Source organism: Cavia porcellus, unplaced genomic scaffold (assembly GCF_034190915.1).
Source record: "Cavia porcellus strain 051 isolate PalLab524CR breed Dunkin Hartley unplaced genomic scaffold, mCavPor4.1 scaffold_29, whole genome shotgun sequence".
NCBI classification, from domain to species: Eukaryota; Metazoa; Chordata; class Mammalia; order Rodentia; family Caviidae; genus Cavia; species Cavia porcellus.
This window is the reverse complement of record NW_026947512.1, coordinates 42,729,598-42,755,566: the sequence shown is the minus strand read 5'-3', so window position 1 is coordinate 42,755,566 and position 25,969 is coordinate 42,729,598. Positions and strand designations below refer to the sequence as shown.

The window sequence follows — 25,969 nt, the reverse complement described above, 5'->3', positions numbered from 1 at the left end:
TATGCAAAGTCATCATATTAGAGAGGAACTTAATGGAAATTCAGATCACTCACTCCTGGTTTACAGAAAATATGGAGGCCTCTCCAAAACTGTCATTTACCTGAAGTCACAGGGCTAATGACAGAGTAAAGACCAGGGCTAAGTGGCTTCACAATGCTCTGCTGTTATTTTCCGTTAGACTTCCTTGCCTTCCCTTTCTCCATGCTTACTATCTCTTTACAGAGTCCTGAAAAAGCCACACTACTGATAACACTATCCCATAAATAATTTTTTATTTGTGCAAAAATATATACAAATATAGGGCTTACATGACATGTCAGTCTGTGTTTGCCATACAGTTATATATACTGTCTAAACAGTCCTTGAAATACAGAATGGAGAATATTAGAAATTTTAAAAATGAGTATTTTATTACAATTATTGCACAGAAAAATTGTTGCACTTTTAAAAAACTTCTGCTCTTGGTCTCCAGTTTAAGGACAACCCTAATTTAATTTTTGTATTTTTAGGCTATTTAATTTGTACATATCGAACCAACTATGTGCAATTAATGGTATCATATAATCTCACACAGAATATTAAGAATTGTAGTAATTCTGTTACAACACAAGTAATTATTAAAATGAAAAAGCCCGTAATGTACTAATCACTATACTTATATATTCATAAAGACACAGTTGGCTTTAGAATGAAAGAATTACTTTCCTAAGTAGAACTTTTAAAACACTCTTCGAACAGAATGGACATTTTAACATAGACTTCCATTCATTCCCTTAAACTGCTGCACTCTCTGGGCCTAGATATCTGCATTTATTTATTTGCCATATATGGGCTGAACTCAGAGTCCTCAGAATGCTCTGCATCCCCAGGCCTCTATTTATTATTATTATTTTGAGACAGGGTTTCCATAAGTTGTTACACTGTCCAAGCTCAGTGTGCCCTTGCCATCCTTCTACACCAGGCTCCCAGTGCTGGGATCACAGATCTGTGCCACCACACCTGGAGACATTTGCATTTTTAAGTGGTTCTTCCGTGGTTCTGGTGCCTAGTTGTGTTAGGGAATCAGTGGTATGCATGTCTTTACTGAATGAATTCTGAGTCCCTTGCACGCAGGTGTCACCCCAAGAGTGAGGCCCAGAGTCACCTGAGTTTTCCTCTCTGCCTCTTACACTCCAGGTAAGTGAACTGCCTAACTGATTTCTGAGTTAAAGGAAACAGGCCCTGGCTGCTTGCTAGTATGCAAAACCTTAGGGCTCTGCACTGTGGTTTCCAAGGCTCTGTACTTCTTCATTTCACTTTGGGTGTTGCAAGTTCTGGAAGCGGTAGCCAGGAAAAACCTGTGCTTTCTGCCTTTCTGAGCTCTTTGTGTGGATTTAATGAGACAGGCAGCAATGTTCAGGTGTGCTTCAGGGATCCCAAACAGGCAGGGTGAATTTACATATTTATGAGACAAAACTGTTTGAACTTAGGCACACACACACACACACACACACACACACACACACGCACACACAGACACACACACACTCATGCACTCACACATTATGTTGTAGTGTTTTCCTTTAAACTCTTTACATGAACAATATTTCCCAAGGTTGCATTATTGATAAACACAAGAACTACATCTGGAGGAAATCCGTTGAAATTAGATTCTAAATCCACATTAATGCCAAGTAAGTAATGAGTACCGAGAGATACTGAATAAGAGTTCTGGGAGCCACGGAGAAAAAAAAAAAAAAAAACTTGAGTTTTTCTTCTTCTAAGATAACACAGGGCAAGTGCTTAGTTCCTTGCTTTCCCCATGTCAAGGTTTGTTTAAACTATGTGTGTGTCCATGTATAATAAAACTCAATAAGGGAAAACTAAGTCTTAAAATGTTACAGCTCTGGAAATACATCACCAATCCCCAGCCTTTGTTTGAATTCATCAAAGGAACAACGGCAAGCACATAGACACCAAATGGCCACTCCCACTGTCACAGACACTGAAGCAGGACAAGAGGTTGTTTAACTTTTGTCTTCTCACCCTTACCTCCCCTTCTGGCAGATTTTTTTATTTGTTGGTAACATATCTATATCTGAGTTGCCGTAATTTTCCATAGAGGTGCTAGATGTATTTATCAGAACAAGTCTTCAGAAAAAGCTGATCCTACACGAATTGTATCTTCACCAGGTAAATAAAGTATATTGTCTTTGTCATTCAAAGAAATAGCTATTGTTCTTCAGATAGATTACCCCAGAACAAATGAAAAGCTGAGTAGCCTTGTAGAAGGACAGAAACTCCAGGTAGGTACCAGCATTCTTGAAATGAGTATTCTTTGGTGGGACCAAGATGTTTCCTGACCCCTGCCTAGTTCTGATCACTCTGGTAGACTTGAGTTTGGGACAGGCAGAGTGGTTCTTTATGTAGGGTTTTGCAGAGACAGGATGGGCATTTCAGTGTTTTATGTGACATTTTCTAAGGAGATGTGAATGAAATGTGCATCCCTGACCTTCAACCACATTTCCTTCCTGGATGGGAGCAAAGCTCAGTCAGGTACTGTTTGATACCATTTCTTACTGAGATGCAATAAGTATAGCTTGTGTCACCCCCATGCATGTATTGTTTTGATACACATTTCCTTACAGTGATAGTTGAAGCAAATTTTAAAATGCACAATTTTTGCAGAAGTGCTTCATGATGAAGTCCGCACTACTTTTGATAAAGACATGTTTCATGAGGATTTCAGAAAATAAACTAATATTGGATACAGTATTTTTAGCTCATGCCACCCCCAAATTTGGGGAGTTTATGTTAGCTGTGAAGTCTTTTAAAAGATTAAAAAATGAATTGTTGCTGATGGTTTTTTACAGTTTCGATTGGTAGCATTATTTTTTCTCCCACTAATAAATACTGCATACAAAGCCCTTTAAGATAGAACACATTATGATTTAAGAAATTGAGGTGATCATAATTTATGCTGAATGATCTGTGCACATTCACTTAGCAAGGTAAATCCAGAAGAGAAAATCATTTCAGATACAAATAACCAGAGTCTCTGACTAGGAAGTAAACTAAGAAGTCTCTGTTCACGAAAGGTATAAGTTCTGTTTTAAGCTATCTGTGAATCAGAAAAGTTTATTCATACAAGGTTGATGGTCTTACCAAACCCCCGAGGGGAAGTGTGCTCTTTGCTGCCCATGACAGCTGTCACATACACCCTGACCATGACAAGTGCAATCGAAGGTGACTTTAAAGTCAAATTTAGCTGACACAATAAGAGAGACAAAGAATCACAGGGATGAACAGATTATGATGACTGGAGTTCAAAGGTATTGCCACTGAATAAACATCTTTCTAAAGCAAAGGTAAAGAAAAAGTTACTAATTTAAGACTTAACTCTTAAATAATGAAATAAAGATACCTGGATTACATTAAAGGAGAGACTAACATTTTTTTGTAGCAGTCACTTAAGAGGGGTAAATTACCAACAGGAACAGATAATGGTTTGGAAAATTGCAGTTAGGGCCTTGGGGTCATGACTTTTTGGGCAATGCATATTAGATATGATCAAATATATTATGAAAGTCTACATTAAAAATAATTCTTACAGAAAGTACACTTTACCATTCACCTCTCCATCCTCACCATATATTCCTTCACTTATATTCCTATACTTGGCCACTTTCTGAAGCAGCTCTGAATCTGCCTCATCAGAGTTTTTAGTTACAATGTCCTGGCTGCTTTGATGTTCTGAATTGATTTAAAAAATTTACCTTTCATGGTGATTTTGACTTTAGGGAACAGTAAGTTGCATGGTGCCAGAGTCAGTGAATAAGGTGAAAAGAGCACCCTGTAATATTTTATGAGGTTGTCTTTTTGTCCAATGGCACTTAGTATATTTTTGATTATGCCTCATACAGACACTCATGAAAGAGGACTTTCAGCACCACTTCAGGAAATAGTAAAATCAATGGAAGAAGTGCTTCAAAGTGAGGAGGACTATTTTGAGGGGGTTAACGATAATTGTGGTTTTTTACTGTGATATACTTTTCAAAATGTAAACAGTCATTATTTTGGGGGTCACATCTTATATTTGAACAGCCCATTTATTGTAGAATCTGATAGCATCAACAAAAAGGAAAAGAGAACACCTGAAGTCACTGACGAGAACCTTTTCAGGTGAATGTCTGTCTTTCCTGGTACTTGCATCAGAGTGAGACTTATTTGTGGCACAGTCTCTGTAGGTTTGGGGCTGACCTCAACAGCAGTTGTGTGAACAGTGCGGCCTGGTCACCACGGTCAGCAGCTGGTTATCTACATGTTCCCAGAAACTGGAAATCCCCCATGATCCGTCATGCCCACTCTACTTTACTCAGGCTTTAAAATCTGGCTGGGTTACTAAACATCCAACTGGAATCATTGGTACATTTTATGTAACTGTTTGGTGGGAGGTAGTGACCCCAAGATGAACCCTTCTACTTAGCCATTTATTGTTGGTCTAGTGAACATCTATCATGCATTTTTTCTTGGAGAGATCCTCTTTTTGGATGCTAGAGAGAGCAGATGAAGAGTACAGTGCATATAAAATGACAGTCACAAGATGGTATTTTAATACTTACGCTGAAGTTGTTTCTAAAATGCCTTAGCTATAAAAGAAGCCCCTTTTATGAACAGCCTAAAGTTAAGAGTGTCCTTAATAATGAATTACGCTACTTAGAAGATGGTCAGTAAGGTTTGGGAAGGCAGGCTGGCATGCATGGTGTCACCCTTAATTTCGGGATTCAGATCATTCTGTCTTTTCTGTTGGTGAACATGAGATTTCCAGCACAATGTCTTAAAGTCTAGTTTCTGAGGAAATGTGCTGCATAATGGGCTTAATGATCCAGGGCTGGCATAGCAGGGATCTGGGATGAGGTGTGTCAGGAGAGCTACGCTATTTATATATGAGCAAAGCTTACACAGATAGTTCTGCATTATCCTTGCTGCTATTAATAAGCTTGCACCCTTCATGAGTAGCTAATCTAAAATGAATTTTAGATAATTAAAAGTATCAGAAATGGAAAGAAACTTGAACCATCTTTGCCCTTGCAGCCCTGATAATTAATAGACTATGTGTCCAAGATATAGTATGACCGGCTGGTGATAGTATAATTTAGCATTGTTATCCTAACTGTAACCTTCAGTTGGTTCAAGCAATATTTTCACTGACTTCTCCATGTCCAAGAGCTCTGTTCTGTAACACGTTCCATTTTCTTTTTCTACATGGTATCCCCTAGTGTTTTTAAATATTATGCAGCCGTTGGATTTGTAAGAGGTTCCTCAAAACTTTTCTCCAGTTTCTCTTTCATGTGCATCTCCATTTTTTGAATCATGACTAGAATGAGTTTACACTTTACTGTACAATAGTCTGTGTGTGTGTTAATTTGACTGTTCTCACAACTTGAATGTCAAGTATCCCATGCCCTCTCCATTACTGGATACCTGGATACACAGCTCTTGCTTCAAGACGGGTGTGCCAGCCAAACCTGTGTTGTGGGTTCATTTTCTAAATCCCCAAAAATATAGTCCTCTATTGACACTGAGTGTTAGAAAATTCCAGTTTCATGACCCAAAAGAATTATACAGGATTACTAACCTGAAATGCACAAGGGGTGTTGTCCACACAGTAAACTCTCAAATTGTAATCCAGAGAGTTGCAGGACATGCAGCCAAAGACTGCCACCTTGAGTTGTTTCACAGCACAGTCTGTGATTGGCTCTCCTGTAAGGGCATAGGTCCCAAAGCTATCAAGGAGCACGTGACATGCAAAGGGATCCAGAAGACAGTAACAGGATGTGGATTCATCCTCCACTGACATCACTTCCTGTTGGGGAAAGATGCATTAAATTATCTGAGCTTGCAAAGAAGATGAGAGTTGGCACTTTACAAGGACATAAACAGCTAAACCAGTATGAAGAAATATTTTCAGACTATTTTTATTGTCTTAATTATCTGATGTTAGTTCTTATTCTTCTATTAAAATAACTGCTTACATCAAAACTCAGTAAGTGGTTATGTTTAGTGAGTGACAATTCTACTTTGATTATAATTCCAACAATCACTTTGGAATTCCATTTCTGGTTAATGGTTCAATACCAGTTTTCAAAAAATGGTGAACATTAACCTCAATAAAAGAAACTTATTTTTGTATAAAGTTCTATTCTAGAAAACCTTGTTAAATATCCTTCAAGTAATATTTATTTTCTCTTAAACATTTTATCCTCTTTCATTTCACTGAAATCATTCATGAAGGCGCACTAAATAAATGATTTGGATATAATGTACTAGAATACTTTACTTTCTCTGGTAAGATCTTTGATCTGCATGACTGGTTTGGGAGAGCATAAATATAACACCATCTGGATGTAAAAGAATGGAAGGAAATGCTGAGAAGAAAAACTCAACTGGTAAAAATCAAGGCAGAGCAAAACGTAATGGAAAGGAGACCAAAACATGCTTCCTGGATGAACTGCATACTCTAAGCAATGTGTCCTGGTACAGGACTGTGAAAGCAGAAGCCATCAAGACTTAGCTGGGCAGGGGAAATATAACACATTGCAGCAACGGAGTTTTCTTCTCCTAAAGAAATATGATTTTCCTTTTAGTACTACTGTCTTAAGCACCCCCTGCAAGGCAGGATCCCAGGGTCTAGCTGGTGCAGGTCATTGTGTTCCAACAAGATAATTCACCTGCTTTCATGCAAACTGACTTCACATGGACATAAAGGAATTCCTATCAGACAGATAAACCAGTGCTTTTCATTTAAAATAGTAATTCTATTACAGTTATCTCTGCTGTGCTGTCCTTCTGGGTCCCCTATTATGGATCTTTCATTCTTGTCTCCTTTTCTGTTCTCTCCTGTGAACATTCTCACATACACAGGGAAACAGACATTAGCAATCCTCAGTGCATTCATTAATTCACCGAAAATAGATTAAGTTCCTACTGTGTTTCTGAGCAATCTAGTTATGTTAGAATGTACAAGGTGGGGGCATCAATGATATCATGGTTTGTTTTCTGCATCCAGTCTGCCTCCCTGTCTCAAGGCACCCCATGTCCAATAAGTAATGCTATGTTATACAGGGCATGACCTGTGAGAAGGCGTAGAAGTTACTGAGTGGGTACATAGGTGTTCAGAGTTCTGATGCTAATTATAACTCGCCCCAAACAAAATGCTCTTTTCTTCAGCTCTTAAATCTCTTTTCCATTATTACTATAGGAAAAAATGAACCAATAGCTTGAGAATTTTAAAAAATGCACGTCACAACTCCTTTGCAACAAGAAAAGGCTCCAAACCTCATTGGGGTAAAACAGGGAAAGCTATTGAGAGAACCCAGCTCCTGTTTTGTAGAAAAGGAGGGCACGGGCTCACCTCCCACTTGCCCTGCTGAGTCCTCTTCTTTAAGTGGATGTTCCAGTGCTCGGAGCTGACATCTGCGCAGTGAGGAATTGTCAATGCAAAGGGGGTGGTGACGATCATCTCTGGGGGACCGCAGGTGACTTCTGGACTCAGGAGGACCTCAGACCCCTCCGACTGAAGGCTTCATTGTGGAGAGGAAACACATGGATAGGAGGTGTTACACATGAGAATTCAGCTACAGACTGGGGAACCCCATCAGCTGAGCGAGTCCTATCCCAGAACTGCCCTCTGGATAGCACCATATTTATCAAGGGCTGCTCTGAAGAGCAGGTGTTAATTTTAAACTCCTCAGGCACACATAGCAAGCTCGACTTTAAACGTAGGTTTTGAACAAATGATAAATGCTTCTTTGTGATTCTAGGGCAGAATCAGGGGACTCTAATACTGATTGGTAAGTCACACCTTAGCTGCTGAATTTTTATCCTTTTTGATAACACTGTCAATGTCAAAGTCAAAAGCATTAGACAAATGACTGATCTGGTAGTCTTATTAAGATCAGATTGCTTTTTCCCCACCACACATTCAATAATATTTTTAATGCTGGTAAATGATAAAACAAATTATTATGGAACAAAACCGTACTTCAAACATACAGAGATTGAGTATGTTTGTTATGGTTTTGAAAACATTTATTTTTTGTCAATGCATTATACATAGCTTATATAGTGATAGCATAGTAGACAGATATAAATGTGCATAATCAACTATATAAATATATATTTTAAGCTCTTTTCCTATTTCATATTTGAACATAAAATCATTCCACCCAAAAATGATGTTTAAATTTTTTGTGTTATGAATTATTTTCAATGGAAAGACAGTCAATAAACAGATAAAAGGAAGCACAATTTAACAAAAGGAATGATAACTCTTCATTGAATGCTTCACTTTGCATTTCCTTGACGTTTTGTTCTTTTAGAGAGCTGGGCATCAAACCCAGGGACATGTGTGTGCCAGGAGACGGCTATACCACTGAGCTATTCCCCAGTCCTTGGCTTTCATTTTGAATCATTGCCTAACAGTAGTAAGAAGTAGTTTATTAGGCAACAATCATTGCAAAGAACTTGAAAATGTGCCTAATTTTCCCCAACTGCACATGTGTTCTAGATTAAACTATATAATTTTTTTTATTTACTAGGTTTTCATTTCTAAGACATATGATACCAAATATTGCCAGTAAAGCAACTTAGCACTCACAAATGATAATGCTACATGAGATCTAGGATTGACATTATTATCAAAGCCTTCACTCACACTATCTAGGAGGATATTTAAATATGTCATCCTCAATAAAAAAAATCAACCTCTTGGCCAAAATCAAGATGAAATTTGTTTCCAAAAGATGACCTTGTATAAACAGTTTTCTTGGGGTGTATCTAATGTGTTATAAAGTTCTGAATGGCTTTTGTTGTCATCTGATTTCTTTTGTTGTAGTCACATTTGAACTCATTATCCATAATTTTCTCCTGTAATAAAGAAGGGTTATTTTACATCTACTGTATGCAAGACAGACCTAGACATGGTGACATCCCCAGGAAACATTGGAGATGGCTTCAAAAGCTCCATCTTCACCACAGTCCAAACTTGATGTCCTCTACAAGCCAAGGGGAGCTGAAGCTGTGAACATGTTTGCATTTACCCTTAAGTAGTCAGTGAGACTGGAAAGCAATGTGTTAGTAATGGCAGATGCTCTATAAAAAGTGTACGCAAGGTTTGAAAAAAAAAAAAAGTAAATTTGGAGCGTGTCTAACCAGCCTGCACGGCAGCCTGTGTGTGGACACTGCCAGCGGCGGTGACAGAGGGGCAGCATCCTTCCTGTCACTGCGCCTGCATTCAGCACAGACAGGAACAGCAGAGCTGCTTACGAGTGACCGATGACAAGCTCTCCTAAAGGAACTATTTAATTGCTTTCAGAAAATCACCCCCCTCGTTGAACATATTGTTCAAACATATGGGAATTTGGGGAATTATTTAATGCCAAATGAACTGAAATCAGCTAATTAGATGAACCCTCACACTCACTGCGAATAGCAAGACTCCTTGGTAATAACTTAAACTGCATTAGCGGGCAGAGGCAGTGCATCCTGAGGACTGCAAAGAACACAGCATAGGAGTGTGTCCATTATGTGGGCACTGGGCATTTCCATAAATGCAAAATATGTAAATCAAGATTTACATCTGATCCTCCTACCGTAACAGTAATGTCTGTGGGGGTCAGTCTCTCTGTGGTGAAGGAAAAGAAAAAAAAAAAACTTAATCTCTTCATTTTCCCCCATGATTAGTAATACTTTGTCCTTTCCTGCTACCTTTTCTCTGTGGCAATCAGGGAGATTTACAAACATTAATTAAAGACCTCCACACACCTGTGGGGGCAGGTGTTCGCGGCAGAAGGTCACAGAGAAGTCAATCACAGAGATGGCAGCAAAACAGCCGTATATTTGTGACTTACTGGTGCCTACTCTCTGTGACCAGATTGCTCTTTTCTACTCTGTCATTTTTAGGAGATTTCTGGCCAAATAGCTGCTCTTTCCACATCCCCAGGAAAGAGGTAGGTGAGAATTTAGTCCAAGTGTAGATAAACACAGAGGTTCAGGACATTTGAGGACAGGCTGGAGAGAAAAGCCTTTAAGGGGGTGTGGACAAAAATGATGCTTAAAAAAAAAGCCTAGATGACATTTAAGTTCTCTCACATTACATAATACATGACAAGGCAGTAGTCGTGTCCCTGCTGGGAAAAAAGTGCAACAGTTTTCTAAAATTGTTGTGTGCTAACAATAGCTATGAGCCATCCGCTGCAGTGATTTCAGGGCCATAGTATGATTCACCTCTCTGTATACTACATCTCCTGTCATCTGTAGACTGAAAGCCCTTGCACATGGCTTCTGTGACCTTTTCATTCCTCTCTCTGTACATAGGTATCTGTGTGCACAGAGGAATGTACATATGTATATGGCTACTGTTTGAACCCTGTGCATGCATAGAAAAAGATAAATAATTTAAAATCCAGGTCTCATTTCTACAGGAACTCTGCTGGCTGAGACTGTTAATTCAGTACATTGACACTGTATCAATATGTGCTTTACAAAGTGTTCAAGGCTTCATGAATGCACACTGTGGGAATTTAAGACACCTGGGCGGTGACTGGTCTGCCTTCCTACCCCCACCCTGCATATGTATACTGAACTCAGCAACCCCAGTTATCCTGCTAAAAAACGGTGCCTTGTTCTTGCCTGGTGGGATTGCAGCAGTCGGTCCCCAGGGCTCTGTAGTGACCCTACAGGCGCCCGCATCAGTTGGTTCCCTCCAGGGCTTCAGGTCTTTGTGCAGATGCCACCTACTAAGAAGGCTTCCCCTGCCATGCCTTGGTAACTGCAGCATGTCTTACACCAGAAGCTGATCACCGTTTCTTTTTTATGCAGCACTTAATGCCTTCTAGTATGCTATATAATTTATTTAGTATTATCTGTCGTCCTCAAAATAGAATGTAAGCTGCATGAGCCTGAAGAATTTTTAAAATATTTTGCTTATAATTGTGTCCTTAGTACCTCTTATATGCTGGTTTCAAAATATCTGTTGAAAGAAACATAAAAGCCAGCTTAGTGGTTCCCACTGATCACTTCTAGAACATTTTAAGCATCAAAATAAATACTAGTAGTAAAGTATTAGAACCCACTGACACAAAAGATGCTGATATAAATGAAAGAGCAGGAAAAACTCCTCCAAACAATGAAAAACGAATCCATGGAGAAAACCATCAACTGGCAAATCAACCACATTAATACTTGATTCAATCAAGCATTGTAAATGGATGCTAATATATTGAGTGACTGTTCCAAGAGTAATAAAGATCTATGTTTGTGGCCTCCAAGTATCTTACCATAAGGGACTTGCTAATTACAAAACAGTAAAATACTGTCTCAATGAAAAATTTTGGATACCAACTAACATATTTATAAAAGTTAACATTGCTAGTAAAGAGATGAAGGACAGAGTACACTTCTGATAGGACACAGCACAGAGAACGGGGATTCATTCTGTGACATTTCTGCGCAAAGAGCACAACCCAAATCTCACCACAGGGAAACATCAGAACAGTTTAGCATGAGGGACGTTCTGCAGAACACCTGGTCAGCACACTTAAAAACTGTCAGTGTCCTGACAGACAAAGACACCTTGTTCTGGATTAAAGAGACTAAAAGACACATGACAATCAAATGTAATAGACATAGATTTGCATTTGCTACCAATGACATTGGCTAAGAGGTGAAATATAAGTGAGGTCTGTGAATTAGGTAGTATTTCATTAGTGTTGACTGTCTGCTTGTAACCATGCTGTTATGTAAGATCATTTCTTGTTTTGGAGACATCTACACTGAAGTTTTGGGGTTGAGGGCACCTGGTTCACAGAACTGAAAAACACGTTTGCAGGTATTTTTTTGTGTATACATGCACAGGGAGAGACGAATATGGCAAATGCAAGATATTGACATTTATGAATATGCCTGTAGGGAATAAGAATTCTTTATGTTACTGTTGCAGGTTGTCATTAAGTTGAAAATTATATAAAAATTGAATGAATGGATACATGAGGACAGAAGAACTAGGGAAAATATTCCAGACTCTGTATAATAAAATCAGCAAGGCCATTGACTAGTATACAAATTGTGTACTGGAGGCTGCAGAGGTGATGCAGCTGGTAGCCGTGAGGGGATGGACCTCACCACACCACAGAGTAACTGACATTTTACTGCACCTCCCCGCAAGCCAGCATCAAAGGTCACAGTGAAGGTCAGCTGCCATGCAGCAGCTGCTGGCCATGGCAGTGTGCAGGTATGCACTCACACATTCTGCTTTTGCACCTAATGTTTTTTGATCTGATGCTAATGTCGTACAATGTATTTTCCTTCAAGCAAAAATAAAACAGTTCCAAGTTTAGAGATGAGGTTTTTATTGTTATTGCCTGCCACACTGTGCTTGGTCATTACCGGTTTCTCTTTCCTTCCGTATGGACCATGTTATAGACTAATGTAGGTTTGATCACCTTTACCCAGAGTATCATTCAGGAATCCAGGCAGGAGAGTAATGATAGTTTTACTATGTCAGGTCCTGGGTCGATACATAATTAAATCATATTTTAATGGACCAGACATATGGAAGCTGCTGTCTTAAAATTAGAGCTCAGAAAGCAAGGTTACTCCAGCCGCCTACAGTTCCCTCCCAAAGAGACACAGCTGCAAATATTATCATTCTGTCTTTCTCTTCTCATTAAAACCCTCAGATTTTGACCTAGAGCATTAATGTTGTTGTGGATTTAAAAAAAGTCAAGCTTCTTTTGCTTGATTTCCTTCTTCTTATTTTTTTGCATCAGACACCTGGCTCACTTGTCGGTTCCGTCCAGAGATTTCACGTCAGCCCCAGGAAAATCACATCCTAGAGGCACCTGGAGAGCTGGGCCCTTTAAAGCTGGGTTTGCTCTTCAGTTGATCTCAACACCATGATGTCCTGAGGACTATAATTCTACAACTATGCATGATTTAAGGAAACAGATATCTGGAAAGGGACAGTAGAGAATGAGAAGCAAAATAGAGGAGAGAGTAAAGCGTAAAAGAATTTCTCTTCTAATACATCCTTCTTGCTTTTCCTCTTTAAGTTGGTCTGAAATTTAATGTGGTTGAGAATTCCTCAGGGAGCTTATTTCCTAATATATTCCTGAACACCACCCATAAAAGTTTTGATTTACTCTTTTTGGAATAGGGACCAAGAACTTGCATTTGTGTACTTGTATCCACTACTTGTAAGGTGGCTCTGGCACAAACACTTGAGAACTGTGTCACTCTTGAGAAAATACCCAAAGCTACACTTCTTGCAGTGAAGGACTAGCATTCTGAAAAGCACAGGGTGAACTTCTAAAGCTGTACACAGATGCCAGTCGAGTTCAAATGCCAAATGGTAAAGCCATGGCCGATGCTTCTAGGACGGAGAACTCAGCTGCACAGGGACTGTCCCCCACCCCCCTTATTCATCAGTAAGGATGCCAGGTTGGCCTTGATTACCAGCCAATGGGAATAATGTTGTAGCTCATAAAGCTATTATAGCTCCTTAGTTGGGGGCAAGAAAAGAAGTAGCTAAAACAATGAATTACAACCAGCAATACACGTAATCCTCTGGGGATACAAGCATATGTCTCTAGGACTGGAAGGGTTGGAGATGAGGTCCCTCACACAGTGCACAGGGGTTGGGGATGGGAGGGGAAGGACGTATATCCTGGAGTGAGTTTATCTGAATTTGCCAAAATTTGAACACCACCTGGCTAAGCAACTACACGGTTTGCATATGTTAGAAGGCATTAGTTGGCACACACATTCATAGGGTGTTTATCAATTAATATACTAAAGGAATCACAAAGCAGGTGCAAATCACTAGCTCCCTGGCAAATTTAAGCCTCGTCTTTCATGCAGCATTGGGCTTGCGATGAGTTTGTGTTCCAGAAGCCAAATGATGGCTTGCCCTACGAGGCTGGGAGGCAGCATGCAGTGTGTGCTGTGACATATCCTAATGTCCAGAAAGTTGTTCACTCATTTTTCATTTTGAATGGAGAAAATGGCCTTTCCTGATGGAAATGAGAAGTCCTATTTCATGGAGTCATTTTCTTAGGTTGGAAGGGGACCTGGCAACAATTAGGCCCAACTCCTTCCCAGTTAGGCCTGGGATGACGTAAAATGGCCAAAGTCAACTACTGCTTTAAATTACAACTTGGAAGCACTCCTGGCACTGGACTCTACTGTCCTTTTCATCTGGTGGTGAGGGGTGAGTAATGGAAAAGGCAAGTGGTGGTTGGGAAGCAAGAAACAAGGAAAACATTCCTCTGGGAGGTAACCTCCAAGCACAGCTTCTACGCTCTCTCTCTCCCTCGCCCCTCCACTGTCTCTGCCATTTATTCTTCTCCCGCTTCCTTCTTTCTGGGATGAAACCTGGGGCTCATGTGTGCTAGCCAAGGGCTCTACTGCTGAGCTACACTTTCAGGCCCAGTCTTAGAATTTTCAGACAAAAAACAGGCATGAGAATTGTGATGACTTTAATTATAGACACTGAAGAAAGCAGTCTTCAGGTAAATAAAATGATTGCTGTGGAGGCCTGCATGAATCTTCTGCTAGTAGTTGTGGTCCCTCCTTGCTTCTTTGAGCCAGCAACATGGAATCTTCAGATCCCTCTCTCTTACAATGCTATCCCTTAAAAACACCCTTACATTGGGCCTTCCTGGGTCACACACAACACGCTGCCCCTCCAGATCTAACTTCCATCTCCCAGGCCCCTTTGCCATGCAGGGTGAGGTATCCAGCTGCTGCAGTGATTAGGGCATAGACATCATTGAGGAGCTGTTCTGCTGTCTGTCACCAGGTCTTCCAGCCTTGAAACTCTCTGCTGCTGCCTTCTGGTTCATGTGGTCACCCAGATATCACCCAAACTGATCAAGGGTCTGCTCTGTTTTGGGTTAATTTTAGTGTTTCAGCTTTTAGGGCCCTCACGGTAGCTCCTGGAGTGAGACTCTCACTGCATGTAACTTGATGGTGTCCTAGAAAGTTGTTATGGTTTAATAGAAAGGTTATAGCCAAGGTTGACAGTACAGGTTTTCAAAGGACTGTGTGGAGGCAGGCTATCCATGAGCTGGCAATTTCCCTGGGCATTTTTATTAGGCTACGATGAAGTGAAGTGGAAAGGGTGATATAATCTTAAATATCTTAATAGGATGGGCTTTTTCTACTTCCAGCATGGGCATTCAAATAATACAAATAAAGATAATTGCAGTACGTGGTGCCCCACTGCAATGTCCAGTCAAACCCATAAACTGGTGACTTTCCCCTTATTGAATAAGGGTACATCTCTACTCAGAGCTATTAACAACATTCAAAACCACTGTTATCTTGTCAATGGCATCTTTGGTTAAACACACGTATGGACCACTCTAATCACTTTCCATTGTGAGCCCACAGGGGCCTCAAATGCCTGCTGATTACAATGATGGTGAGCTTTATTTTGGCACTTGTGGACAGAGAGTGTGTGAGGTGGAAGAGAAAACAAAGAGCATAGTTTGGGGGGAAATTCTTCCCCCAAAATGCAGATCTTAAAATAACAATGTAAAAATTCATCATCATCATCTTTTTTTTTTTCTTAATCTGTCTTTCTCTTAATCTTTTTCTTTTTGGGAGTAATGGCATTATATTCTAACCTAAAGGACTCTGAAGAAATCATCATGATTTTACTGGGGAAAAGAGCATAATCTTCCACTAACGGTGCATTAACCCTTCTAGGCCATTAAGATACCATTTGATAAATTGCCCCTTTTATTACACAGCATGGTACCAGTAGCCTGAAAGAATTAATGTATTTCCCAAATAGCAGCAATTTATTCCCTTGGCACTAGGGGAGAGAGAGAGGGAGAGATGGAGACAGGGAGAGAGGGAGAGAGAGGAGAGAGAGAGGGAGAGAGGGAGAGAGAGGGAAAGGGAGAGAGAGAGCAGAGTCATTTTTGTTTGGTCGCTTAGGAAGTACCTTTCTTCATGGTTCCCTATTGGAGAGCTAATTAACACCCTGTTTCTTGGCAAGGATAGGTATACGCCATCAATTTTATGCTTCCAATAAAAATTTCAAAAAATTACATAAAGGAAGAAACTGGATTCAAACTACTTGACCATTGAGCGAAAATGGTGCCAAGGACAATGCAATTACTTCCATTCACCACCACGCAGCAAGCTACCCTGGCAAAGAGGCCAGAGACAAAGCTCATTCAAGGGGAGCCAGACCACAGCCTGGCTGAATTGGTCACTCGTCTGATCTGAACAGTAGGCCACCCAGAGTTCAGTTTGGACCCCTACAGTGACCAGAATCACATGGAAAACGGAGTGGAGATGTACCTTTATTCAATAAGGGGAAAGACTCACAGGCATTTCATGCAGTTGTCTGGAACTTCACAAGAGTCTTAAGTTTAGGGTGAACCACTACCATGTTTGTTATCATTGAACAGCTCTTTACTCTGAAGCTAGAAATATAATCACAGTAAAAAAGAAAGATCCATGCCTCAAGGGGTCAGACTAAAGCAAAAGATAACTTCTGTTACCTATGCAATTAAAAACTTAAGGATAGACAAAAGACATGAGGTAAAAACATGGCATTTAAAGATTGCTTTTAAGATGAGGATGTAGCTGAGTGGTGGTACTTGCCTGACATGCACACAGCCCTGGTTAGTCCCAGTACCGCAGTAAGTAAGTAAGCACCACTTTTCAGTTTGCACTGCACTTATGTCTGAAGTGGTTGTACTGCTTTATGGAAATCCTGAGGCATAGTTAATAACAAACAATTCACAGATCCTGGAAGTGAGGTCTGGAGAAAAATAATTGTTTGTCCAACGTCATACAGGCTGTTGGAAAGAGCAACTGAAGCCCAGGACTTCTGAATGCTGGTGTTTCCCCACCTGTTGCACCGTCTCACTGCTGCCAATTCTGTGTTCCTGCAGGGCCAGTGTGTATGCCAGTGTGTACAAGCCACACATGTCATCCGCGCATTTCATTGGGACCACTAGGATCAGTGGTTGGATTCTTCCTTAGGAAGAGAGAGAGGGAAGGAGAGAAGAGGAGAGCAGAGAGGGCAGAGGCAAGAGGGGGAAAGGGGGAAAGGGATAGGGAGGAAGAGGAGGGTAGAAGGGAGAAAATTAAGGTAGATTTTCCCTTAAATGGAGCAAGTAAGGATTTCCTGTGGCCCACATCACGGCCTTTCAAAACTGATAGAAAGGACGGCTGTTGTATTCTCTGGCCAAAGTTGGATGTGGAATTTCAACGCAGCATTTGGTTTGTTTGTTCTTGATTATAGATACAGATTTTTCTCTTTTATTCTTCCATCAGTTTTTCCCTATGCTTTTTCTTATCAGGCGGACAGCTGTGTTTATTCCCTGGAAAGAGATCTGAAGTTGCTCCTAGGGCAACTATTTATCACAAATCTCTCTAGTGACCTGCGGCTGGCAAAACTGTCCACTAATTAATCACCACTTCCCAAGCCAGATTTCTGGGCATCATCCTCAACTCTTTCAATCCACATGAACACACACACACACACACACACACACACACACACACACACACATTTTGGCTCCCCTCTGCCCCCTGCCCATCATGAGTATTTCAAAACGCCCCAAAGATTGCAACATGGGAATTACTGAATGGATATAAAACATTCAAGACTAGCGACAAGGGCACTCAAGAGTAGAGTCACTCTGATTTAGTGTCCAAATTGACAGGCTTTCGTGGGAGAAAAGGAACACTATTAATAATTGCACCAAGCAACAGGAGACGTGTTTGCACTGTCTTTTGAGGAGGGAGTTTGTATCAGACAGGTGTCAGCTTTGGCAGTGGTCTCCCGCAGAAGACAGTGTCTCTAAAAGCTAAGCATGAACGGGTCTGCTCAATCAGAAGGTCCATCAATTCTCAGCCGGGAGATAAAGCTCAGTCTCTACAGGGAGCTGCCCGAGGCGGCAGGCCATGTGTTTTCAGCCTCCTTCCCACACTCTTCCTTCATGTTTTCTTCCACTTTGTTTCGTTTTCAAATGTGTGACGTTATTTCTACCTTGGCGCCTTTACACATCCTCCCTCTTGACTCAAAGGACGTCTTCACTCTGTCAGCTTCAGAGTTGTCTGTTTCCTCTTCTCTGAAACCTTTCCTAAGCATTTACACAGGGTCCCACCTTCACACAATGTGGTGCACATTTGTGGGCATCCGTCGCCCCACATAGCATACTGCAGTGTCGTTGTTAATTTAAGTAACTGGCTTGATGAGGGTGCTCAGCCTAATACGACATTAGATAAAATCAGTTTTTCTATTTATTCCTAACAGTCATACTCATGGTAATAGGGACCCTTAAGGTTCTGTTCTTTGTCTCCTTTTGTTTCTTTCTCTCTTCTGGTCTCTGCTCATCCTTCCCCCACTCCTTTCTGGCTTCACCCATGCATTCTGGGCACACCCCAGCCTATTTTTATTGTGAGAAAAAGTCTTGCTATGTTGCCTAGCTTAGCTTCAAAGCTGCAGTCCCTGCCCCTCATCTTCCTAAGCATTTAATTTTGATGATAGGACTTTTAAGATAACATCTAATTATTAAAATAATTCCACTTGGTTTTAAGATTCATTTTTCCTAGTTTTAAAACTTAAATCTCACATGTGATCCAAATTCTCCCCATGGCCCCAGTACCCATGGACACATTTTCAGCATACCTGAGGATATTTGTATGGACGCAGGAGAGGCTTGAAATCAGTGATGGTGAACGTTTTAGAGGCCATAAGTCCAAAGTGTTACCCAAAAGGTACTTCTTTATCGCAAGGTGCCAACACTGCCCCCAAATATCCAGCACTCTGTGCTGGGGTGAGTTGGCTCATGCGTTCATAGAGAGGGCTCTAAGTGTTTGCCACCACCGCTCTGGTGGCTGTCCTGGAGGGGAGGGAGAGGTTGTCGCTTTGCCCATGCTTGCTTCTTCCCTGAGCTTATCTCTATGCTTTGTGATGAGAAGAAATGGAAAGGAAAACACACATTTTTTCCTTACTTATCTGTGGCAAGATGGCAGTCTTCCTTAGGTGACTTACATGATCTTAGAGATAACTGTTAATAGCGGGATTCTAGAAGTTCTCAGAGACAGTGGTTGTAGGTGACCAGAATACCAACAAGTGCCCTGAATCCCTACTGTCCTGGGAAATGGCAGCTCCACCTGCCAGCTAGCTCCCACCTGCAGGAGCACTGTCCTCATCTCACAGCATGTAGAGGCCCTGGCAAATCTGTGGTTTTCGCTCTTACCGTGTTAGGGACACAACTCTCGGACAAGGTTCATCTTTATGCCCTGCTGGGACTTGGGGATTAGGAAGTGATCCTTGCGCCTTCTGTCTTTGGCTTTGCCAGCAAGCCCTCTCCTCCCAAAACTTTCTCTCCTTCAGTCCTGTGCTCTGGTAGTGTGGAAGAAGTCAACCGATGGACAGGGATATCAGGTATCAGGGTCCAGAAGGTGACCCCAGTTTTATAAGTAAGTCCTTGAGGGCTCTGTCTGGCTGTGGAGAGGAGCGGGAGGAGCTATATTTGATACTTACATTTCTCCAAAATGTGATTTCTCTTTTTCACTCTTCAAATTCCTCTCCCACATCAAAGGGAGGGAGAGGGTATTGTTAGTGTGTGTGTGTGTGTGTGTGTGTGTGTGTGTGTGTGTGTGTGTGTGTGTAGGGGGCCAATGGTGAGGTCCATTACCAAGAAATGGTGCTTCTCAGGAGGTTCTAAACAGAGGGAGAAATAGCATTGGAAAATCTCTGAAATTAATAGGGTATTTGATTCTTTTTTTTCCCCCAATCATCTTGCAACCTTGTCAATACCAGGGAAAGAGAAAAGTCCCCTGGCTCCCACACTACCCTGCAAGTGTATATAATCTTCTTCTTCCATGTCCTATATGTGAGTTCACAATCAACATGGTCCACGATAATGACTACTTGTTGCACTAAATGGCTACTGACTGAGCTGAGATCCTCACACCAATCATGGGAACTGTTCTAACAGTGTACTACTTTAAAATGTATTTATTATTTTTGCAGTGCGAAGGAGCAATGCATTTTTTTTCTTGCTCAGAGAGAATGGTTTGAACAGAATCTGCTGCGATGTCCTACAAACTTGGGAGGCAAGCAGAGATACGGATCGAGTCAGGAGGAGTTGGTCAGGCTTTCTTCCTCACAGCAGCAGCCTGACCTGTCAGTCACCCAGTGTCAGGGCAGAGTGCAATGTGAGTGCTCTTATTCTGAGCTCAACAGGCAAAGTTTTAACTTTGAGGTCACAGGACTTAACTGGAGTAGTATTAGGTAGAGGGGGTTCCTTACCTTCTGAGGAACCAGAAAATGTCTAGTAGCTTTATCTCTTACTGGGATGGATTGTTTTGTTACATCACAAATGTCTGCTTTGATATAAAATCATACTTTACACTAAACAGGTTCATATCATAAAATTCTATTTCTATTAATAAAATGGCCTCTGGTTATGTTTTTAATCTCACTGATGAAAGATGAATATGTATGTGGACTTATTAAAATTCTCCAAGAACTAAGGTCCTTTTAAACAGTCTGAGGACATTCCTGAGGACTTACATTCTCTGCTAAGTGTGATATATGAGGAGGTGTGTGTAAGTGTATTTATAATTTTGTGCATCTCGCTACTGTGGGATTAAATACCATGTGAACCTCTTCTGCAGTGTTTGTGCACCCATTACTAGAAAAGAATTTTTTTTTGTTTTACCTCCATTTTGTAGAGCTATTTTTTCTACCTGCTTAGCCCAGCATTTGGCTTTATTTCATGTGTTACTAATAAAACTATGGTACCATGTAAGGACCTTTAATAAGTGTTTCATATCACTGCACGCACTACCTTTTCAATCTTTACCCCAGAATGTATCTGCTGGCCAGGCCATACCATTTAATAGTGAAAAACAAAGCACAAAAGAGGTTGAAATATCTCATCTGGGCTACATCCAAATCCCCAAATAGGCATAGTTTTGTAAATTCTTCAGTGAGATTACTAACACATTTTTGATGCCACCCTAAGCATTTGGTCAGGAATATCCACATGACAGTGTAATTGGAAAAAGAAATGAATGTTTGCCTTTGGTTTCATTTTATTGCCTCTCAGAAGAAAGCTCCCTAAAATAATTTTCTGGTCCAGTTCTCCAGTCTCCAGCCATGGGGTGGGGTGGGGTGCAGAGAAAGAGCTGGGAGAGGAGGGTGAAGGCTGGTAGTGTCCACACCTCCCTGCTCTTCCTGTGGTGGTGGGGGGGGGGGAGCAGCTCTGAACTGAGATGGCTGATTTTCTAATTTTCTTGCTTGAATTACTTAATTTTATTTTACAAAAAAAGATCAGAACCTGCTGATCCTGTTGAAAGGATAGAATTATCCAGCCTCTCAAAAGATTTAAGTGGAAATGCAAAAAGGAAGAGACCCCATTTTTAAAATCTGGGAACTGAGACAGGTATTTCAGGTCACTGCAGTAGAGTCCTTGCCTGCCCCAACGTCTCAGACCCAGGAGACTGTGCCCTGCATGGAGTGGGCACTCACACGCCCTTCACCTGAGGTCTGGGGCTTGACATCAGCAAGTCTTCTGACAGCTGCAATCTCCATTTCATGCCGCGCCTTTCTGTGAGATGGAGGTCACTCAGTTTGCAGTTTGTGAACGAGGCAGTGCATAAAACCTAACTCTGCTCTATTTGTGGCAAGCCTTGGGGTAGACTGAGGAGGAGTGATTTAAAGCAACAAGTCTTTAGCAGGAGCAACTGTTAAAGATCCCCTCTTCTCCCTCCTACACCTACCCACTTGTGAGAGTCATCAGGAGATGTGGCTGGAGAGGCAGAGACCACTGAGGCCTTTTCTCTGTCTGGTCAACATCTCTTTAATGGTTGATATGCTGTGTCAATTTGAGAGGTCAGAACTTAAAATGACTCAGCAGGGAACCAGGAGCCTTATTTTGTAAATATCCTTATCTCTGCAACAGGAAGGCAGGGAGATTTTGTGAGTGTTACCTGGGCCCTGGCAGAGGTGGAGGGCAGTGGGATGGGGTGGGTGTGTGACTGTGTACAGGGTAAGGGAGGAAGAGAGACTTACTCTTTGCCCTTTTGCTCTGGCTGCTGCCTTAAAGTGTTGCCATGTGCCATGCCACCTCCCTTGCAGCCAGCTGATTATAGGCTGAAACCTCCACAAACCGTAAGCTATATAAACCTTTCCTTCCTTCATTTTAGGTGTTGAGTATTTTGTCCCTGCAATGCAAAGTGATCAAAACAATCTCATCATTCTAGACTTGGCTAAAATGCTATGACCCTGAAGTGAAGTCTACCTATATAACAAATCAAGTCTACCTATATAACACACTTTCTAGTATCTCCTGTGAAGCCCCCTACTGCAGTGATACAGGTTAATCTAAAAATCTGAAATCCAGAATGCTCCAAAGTCTGAGTTGTTTTGGGTGCCGAAATGACACCTGGGCAGCAATCACAATGTAGACATACTAAAAATATTGGATAAATTACCTGTAGGTAAATGTGCATTAGGTGCTTATAAAACATAAATATGTGCTTTGACTTAGGTCCTATCCCCAAGATATCTCATTATGTACATGTAAATATTCCTATATAAAAAATTCTAAAATCTGAAATACTTCCAGTCCCAATTATGTCAGATAAGGCACACTTGATTTGCAACTCCACTGAATTACAGTGCTATCCTTTTCTTCCCAAATCTGGGCTCTTCTGTCCATTTCATTGATTTCAGCATTAGAACTCATCCCTGCGTGTTATCAAAAGTCTATGAAAATAATATATATACTTATACTATATGCGAAGTTTGATGTAAAGAATGTATTTTTATTAGAAATTAATCTTGCTTGGGGTCCAGTTCTGCCAAAGAAGATCTAAAATTAAAATGATCATGTTACTTATTATTCACAAGGCTATTATTACTTTCCAGATGAGGAGGTAGAGATGCAGAGTTTGGATAACTTATCTCTAGTCACACCCATAATGGTAGAGAAACTTGGAATGGAGCTCAAGGCTTCTAGCGTCTGTGTGCATGCGCTCTTATCCATGGAGATAAATGTTTCCTGTCGTGATGTCTGTGATTCAGTGCCCTGAAACTTGTTCTAGTCTTTCATTCTCTACTCTATAATAATTTTTCCCCTGTACTTTCTGTATTTCATCCTGCCTTGTTTAATTCTCAGTACTCCTGAAAAGGTACTTGCGGGATACCTCTAGTGCAGCGCATGCCTGGGAAGCACAAGGTCTTGAGTTCGATTCCCAGGTCAAAAAAAAAAAAATGCAGAGGTCTTTTTCAGCATACAGGAATGCAAGTAGGACCTCTCAGGAGAGCAGGGTACACTTGATTCAGACAAAATGCCACCTCATATAAAACTTCTCAAAATATAACAGCGTAGTCATCCAAGCTTGCTCCAATATGGCAGGCTGTTTTGTGTCTCAGTTCAATCCACACAGCCCTGGCCTAGAGAATTGTCTACACAACCTGGGTAAATGATACTAGTTATGGTACAAGTGATCATTCTGCTAGCCTGGGGATGCAACTCAGAAAGGATCAACAGGGAGAATACAGCCAGGAGGACGGAGGGGACTTCAATTTAAATCACAGCATAAACTTGTTGTTTGGGGGATCCTGCTGTATTCTGTGTGTAGATGTGATGGGGGCTCAGCACATCCAATCCTGAAATGTAGGACATAAAAGGATGGGGACAGGACTCTGGAGACACAGATACTAGAAGCAAGCTGTTCGCTGCAGCCAGAAAGAGGGCACAAAATAGAAATAGGTCTTTACGTGTCACTGAGAAGAAAAAATGGTAACATGGTCTTCTCCTGGCTAATCACAAGAATAAAAGCAAAGGAACACAGATCCAAAGAGCTTCTTAGCACAGAAAAAAAAATAATCCCACCTTAAAAAAAAAAAAAAAAAAGAGCAGAGAGGCATTTGCTGTTTTTAGTGTTTTTCTAAATAGTTTGGTGCCACTGAAAAGGGAACAAGCATTGCCAAGGAAACTAAATGTCCCACAGACTTCTCGTTTCCTCAGGAGCCAGGGACATTTGGAAAGCTTTGAGCACTGTGAAAGGGAATGTGTGGTTTGCGCAATTTTTTTTAAAACTATGGTTTAATAAGGAAATGCACACTGCACAGATCTAAAGTCTTGGGTAAATTGGTCTTGTTTCTATCTACTTTCTAGACAGCAGTAATGAACTCACACCTGAGATAGAGATGGATAAACAAAATTGGTTACCATGGAACTTGCAAAGCTCATCTGGCCCAGGGAGTAACCCATCAGGTCAATGTGTCTATCGTGGACTTTGGACTCTGGCAAGATCATAGGTATTTTCTCCCTCTCATCTTCAAATTGCTGGATGTCCCAAGTCATCATTCCTTTCTGAGATTTTTAAAGGCATCTTACTTAAGTCTTTATATGCTTGACACCCCTTGGCACATTCTAGCTCTAACCTCTGAAGAAGAGGCAGCTTCTAATAAGAGACAGGGATTGAGGCAAGTTATAAATTAGGTGCCTTGGAAAAACATAAAGTAGCCCAAGTTTGGTTCTGATGTGATGAGGAAGACACTGGGGATAGGTTTGAGCAGAAGGTGCTGAGCATGGGCTCAGCAGATCGATTGCAATGAAGAGAGGAGATGCAGGGAGACTGCCTGGATACTGCTTCATCCAGTCAGGCTCTGTATTCGCTGACTTGGTCAGGCTCAGATCAAAAATACCTGAAAAAAACTGCACACGCATCACAAATGGATGGAATTATTTTATTATTCTCTAAGCAATATAGTGTAGTAACTGCATAGCACTTGCACTGTATTAGGTATTATTAATAATGTAGAGGTGATTTAAATTATGTGGGAGGATGTGTGTAGAATATTTTAAAAAACAATTTCATGTTATATAAGGGAATTAAATATCTTGGGATATTGGTTTTTTGGGGGAGGGGGTACTGGGATTGAACTCGTGACCTTGCACTTGCCAGGAGGTGCTTATGCTGTTGAGCTAAATCCCTGGCCTCATCTTGGGATATTTGGAAGACTCTGGAAAAATCCCTTGTGGACGCATAGGGATTACTGCACTGGAATTTTTGCAGGCTGATGTGTTTAAAACACATGTGCAATTGACCATGTTCTTAATTTCAAATAGCTATGGTTTCTAAGGTAAATAGGGGATTAAAAAAGGTGATTTTCATCTGAAGAACTCCAAATTTAGGTCTGCTCAGCCTGTTTCCCTAAGCGTTTTAAACACATTCTTCAAAACTTCCTGAGTCTCAGATTCCCCCGCTTGCCAAGTTGAGCCAGCTAGATATCAGAACCTTTCCAGGCACACAGGAAAAATCAGCTAGCTCTACACGACAGAGGAAAGAACACAGGCGCCAGCTCAGCACAACTACACATATGCCTTTTAGGAACCTCATCAACAACCCTCTGGCAGAACTTTCTCTTCCATGTCTCTCAAATTCTATAGATCAGAAAGCTACAACCACTGGGTACTCGCAAACCCTTTAATAGAAATAGCTATCAAAATCTGTTTAAACCATCTGTTTGTTTGGCAGCTTTTCTTTCCAGTGTTTTTCTTTTACATTTTTTTTTTGTTAACAAAAAAATCTATTCTAAAATAACTACAATGTTATGACTAAAAATGCCAGAGGTATATATCCAGTTTATGAGACAAATTGCTTTCTAAAGAGGAGTTAGGTTTATCATGTGTGGAGCAAGGCAACGTTTCTACAAATATTATAGTTGTGCTAAGAAAATAACCAACTACTTTCATTAAAATACAAGATTTGTATTTGTTCATGTAATTGAATTTAACGCTGCTGAAATTTCTCAGCTTGAAAGCTATTGAAGTTTATGCCATATTTTTTTTTTTCACAAAGGAAAATTACCTAAGAAATTGTCTCTTAGCTTATGGAGAGCAGGGCTTTTGCTGACCTTAAATGGTTGTGA

General features: G+C 40.8%; 1 protein-coding gene across 6 annotated transcripts in view; it reads right to left on the bottom strand.

The window, feature by feature from the left end:
• The window catches only part of Unc5d (unc-5 netrin receptor D), a 537,437-nt gene that overhangs the window by 35,658 nt on the left and 475,810 nt on the right, over positions 1–25,969 (bottom strand). For all 6 annotated transcript variants that reach the window (XM_063240191.1, XM_063240193.1, XM_063240192.1 and 3 more), the window contains 2 exons: positions 7,394–7,562; positions 5,618–5,845 (listed from right to left, as the gene is read on the bottom strand). In XM_063240191.1, coding sequence (XP_063096261.1) covers positions 5,618–5,845; positions 7,394–7,562 — 397 coding nt within the window. The remainder of the gene's footprint in view (positions 1–5,617; positions 5,846–7,393; positions 7,563–25,969) is intronic.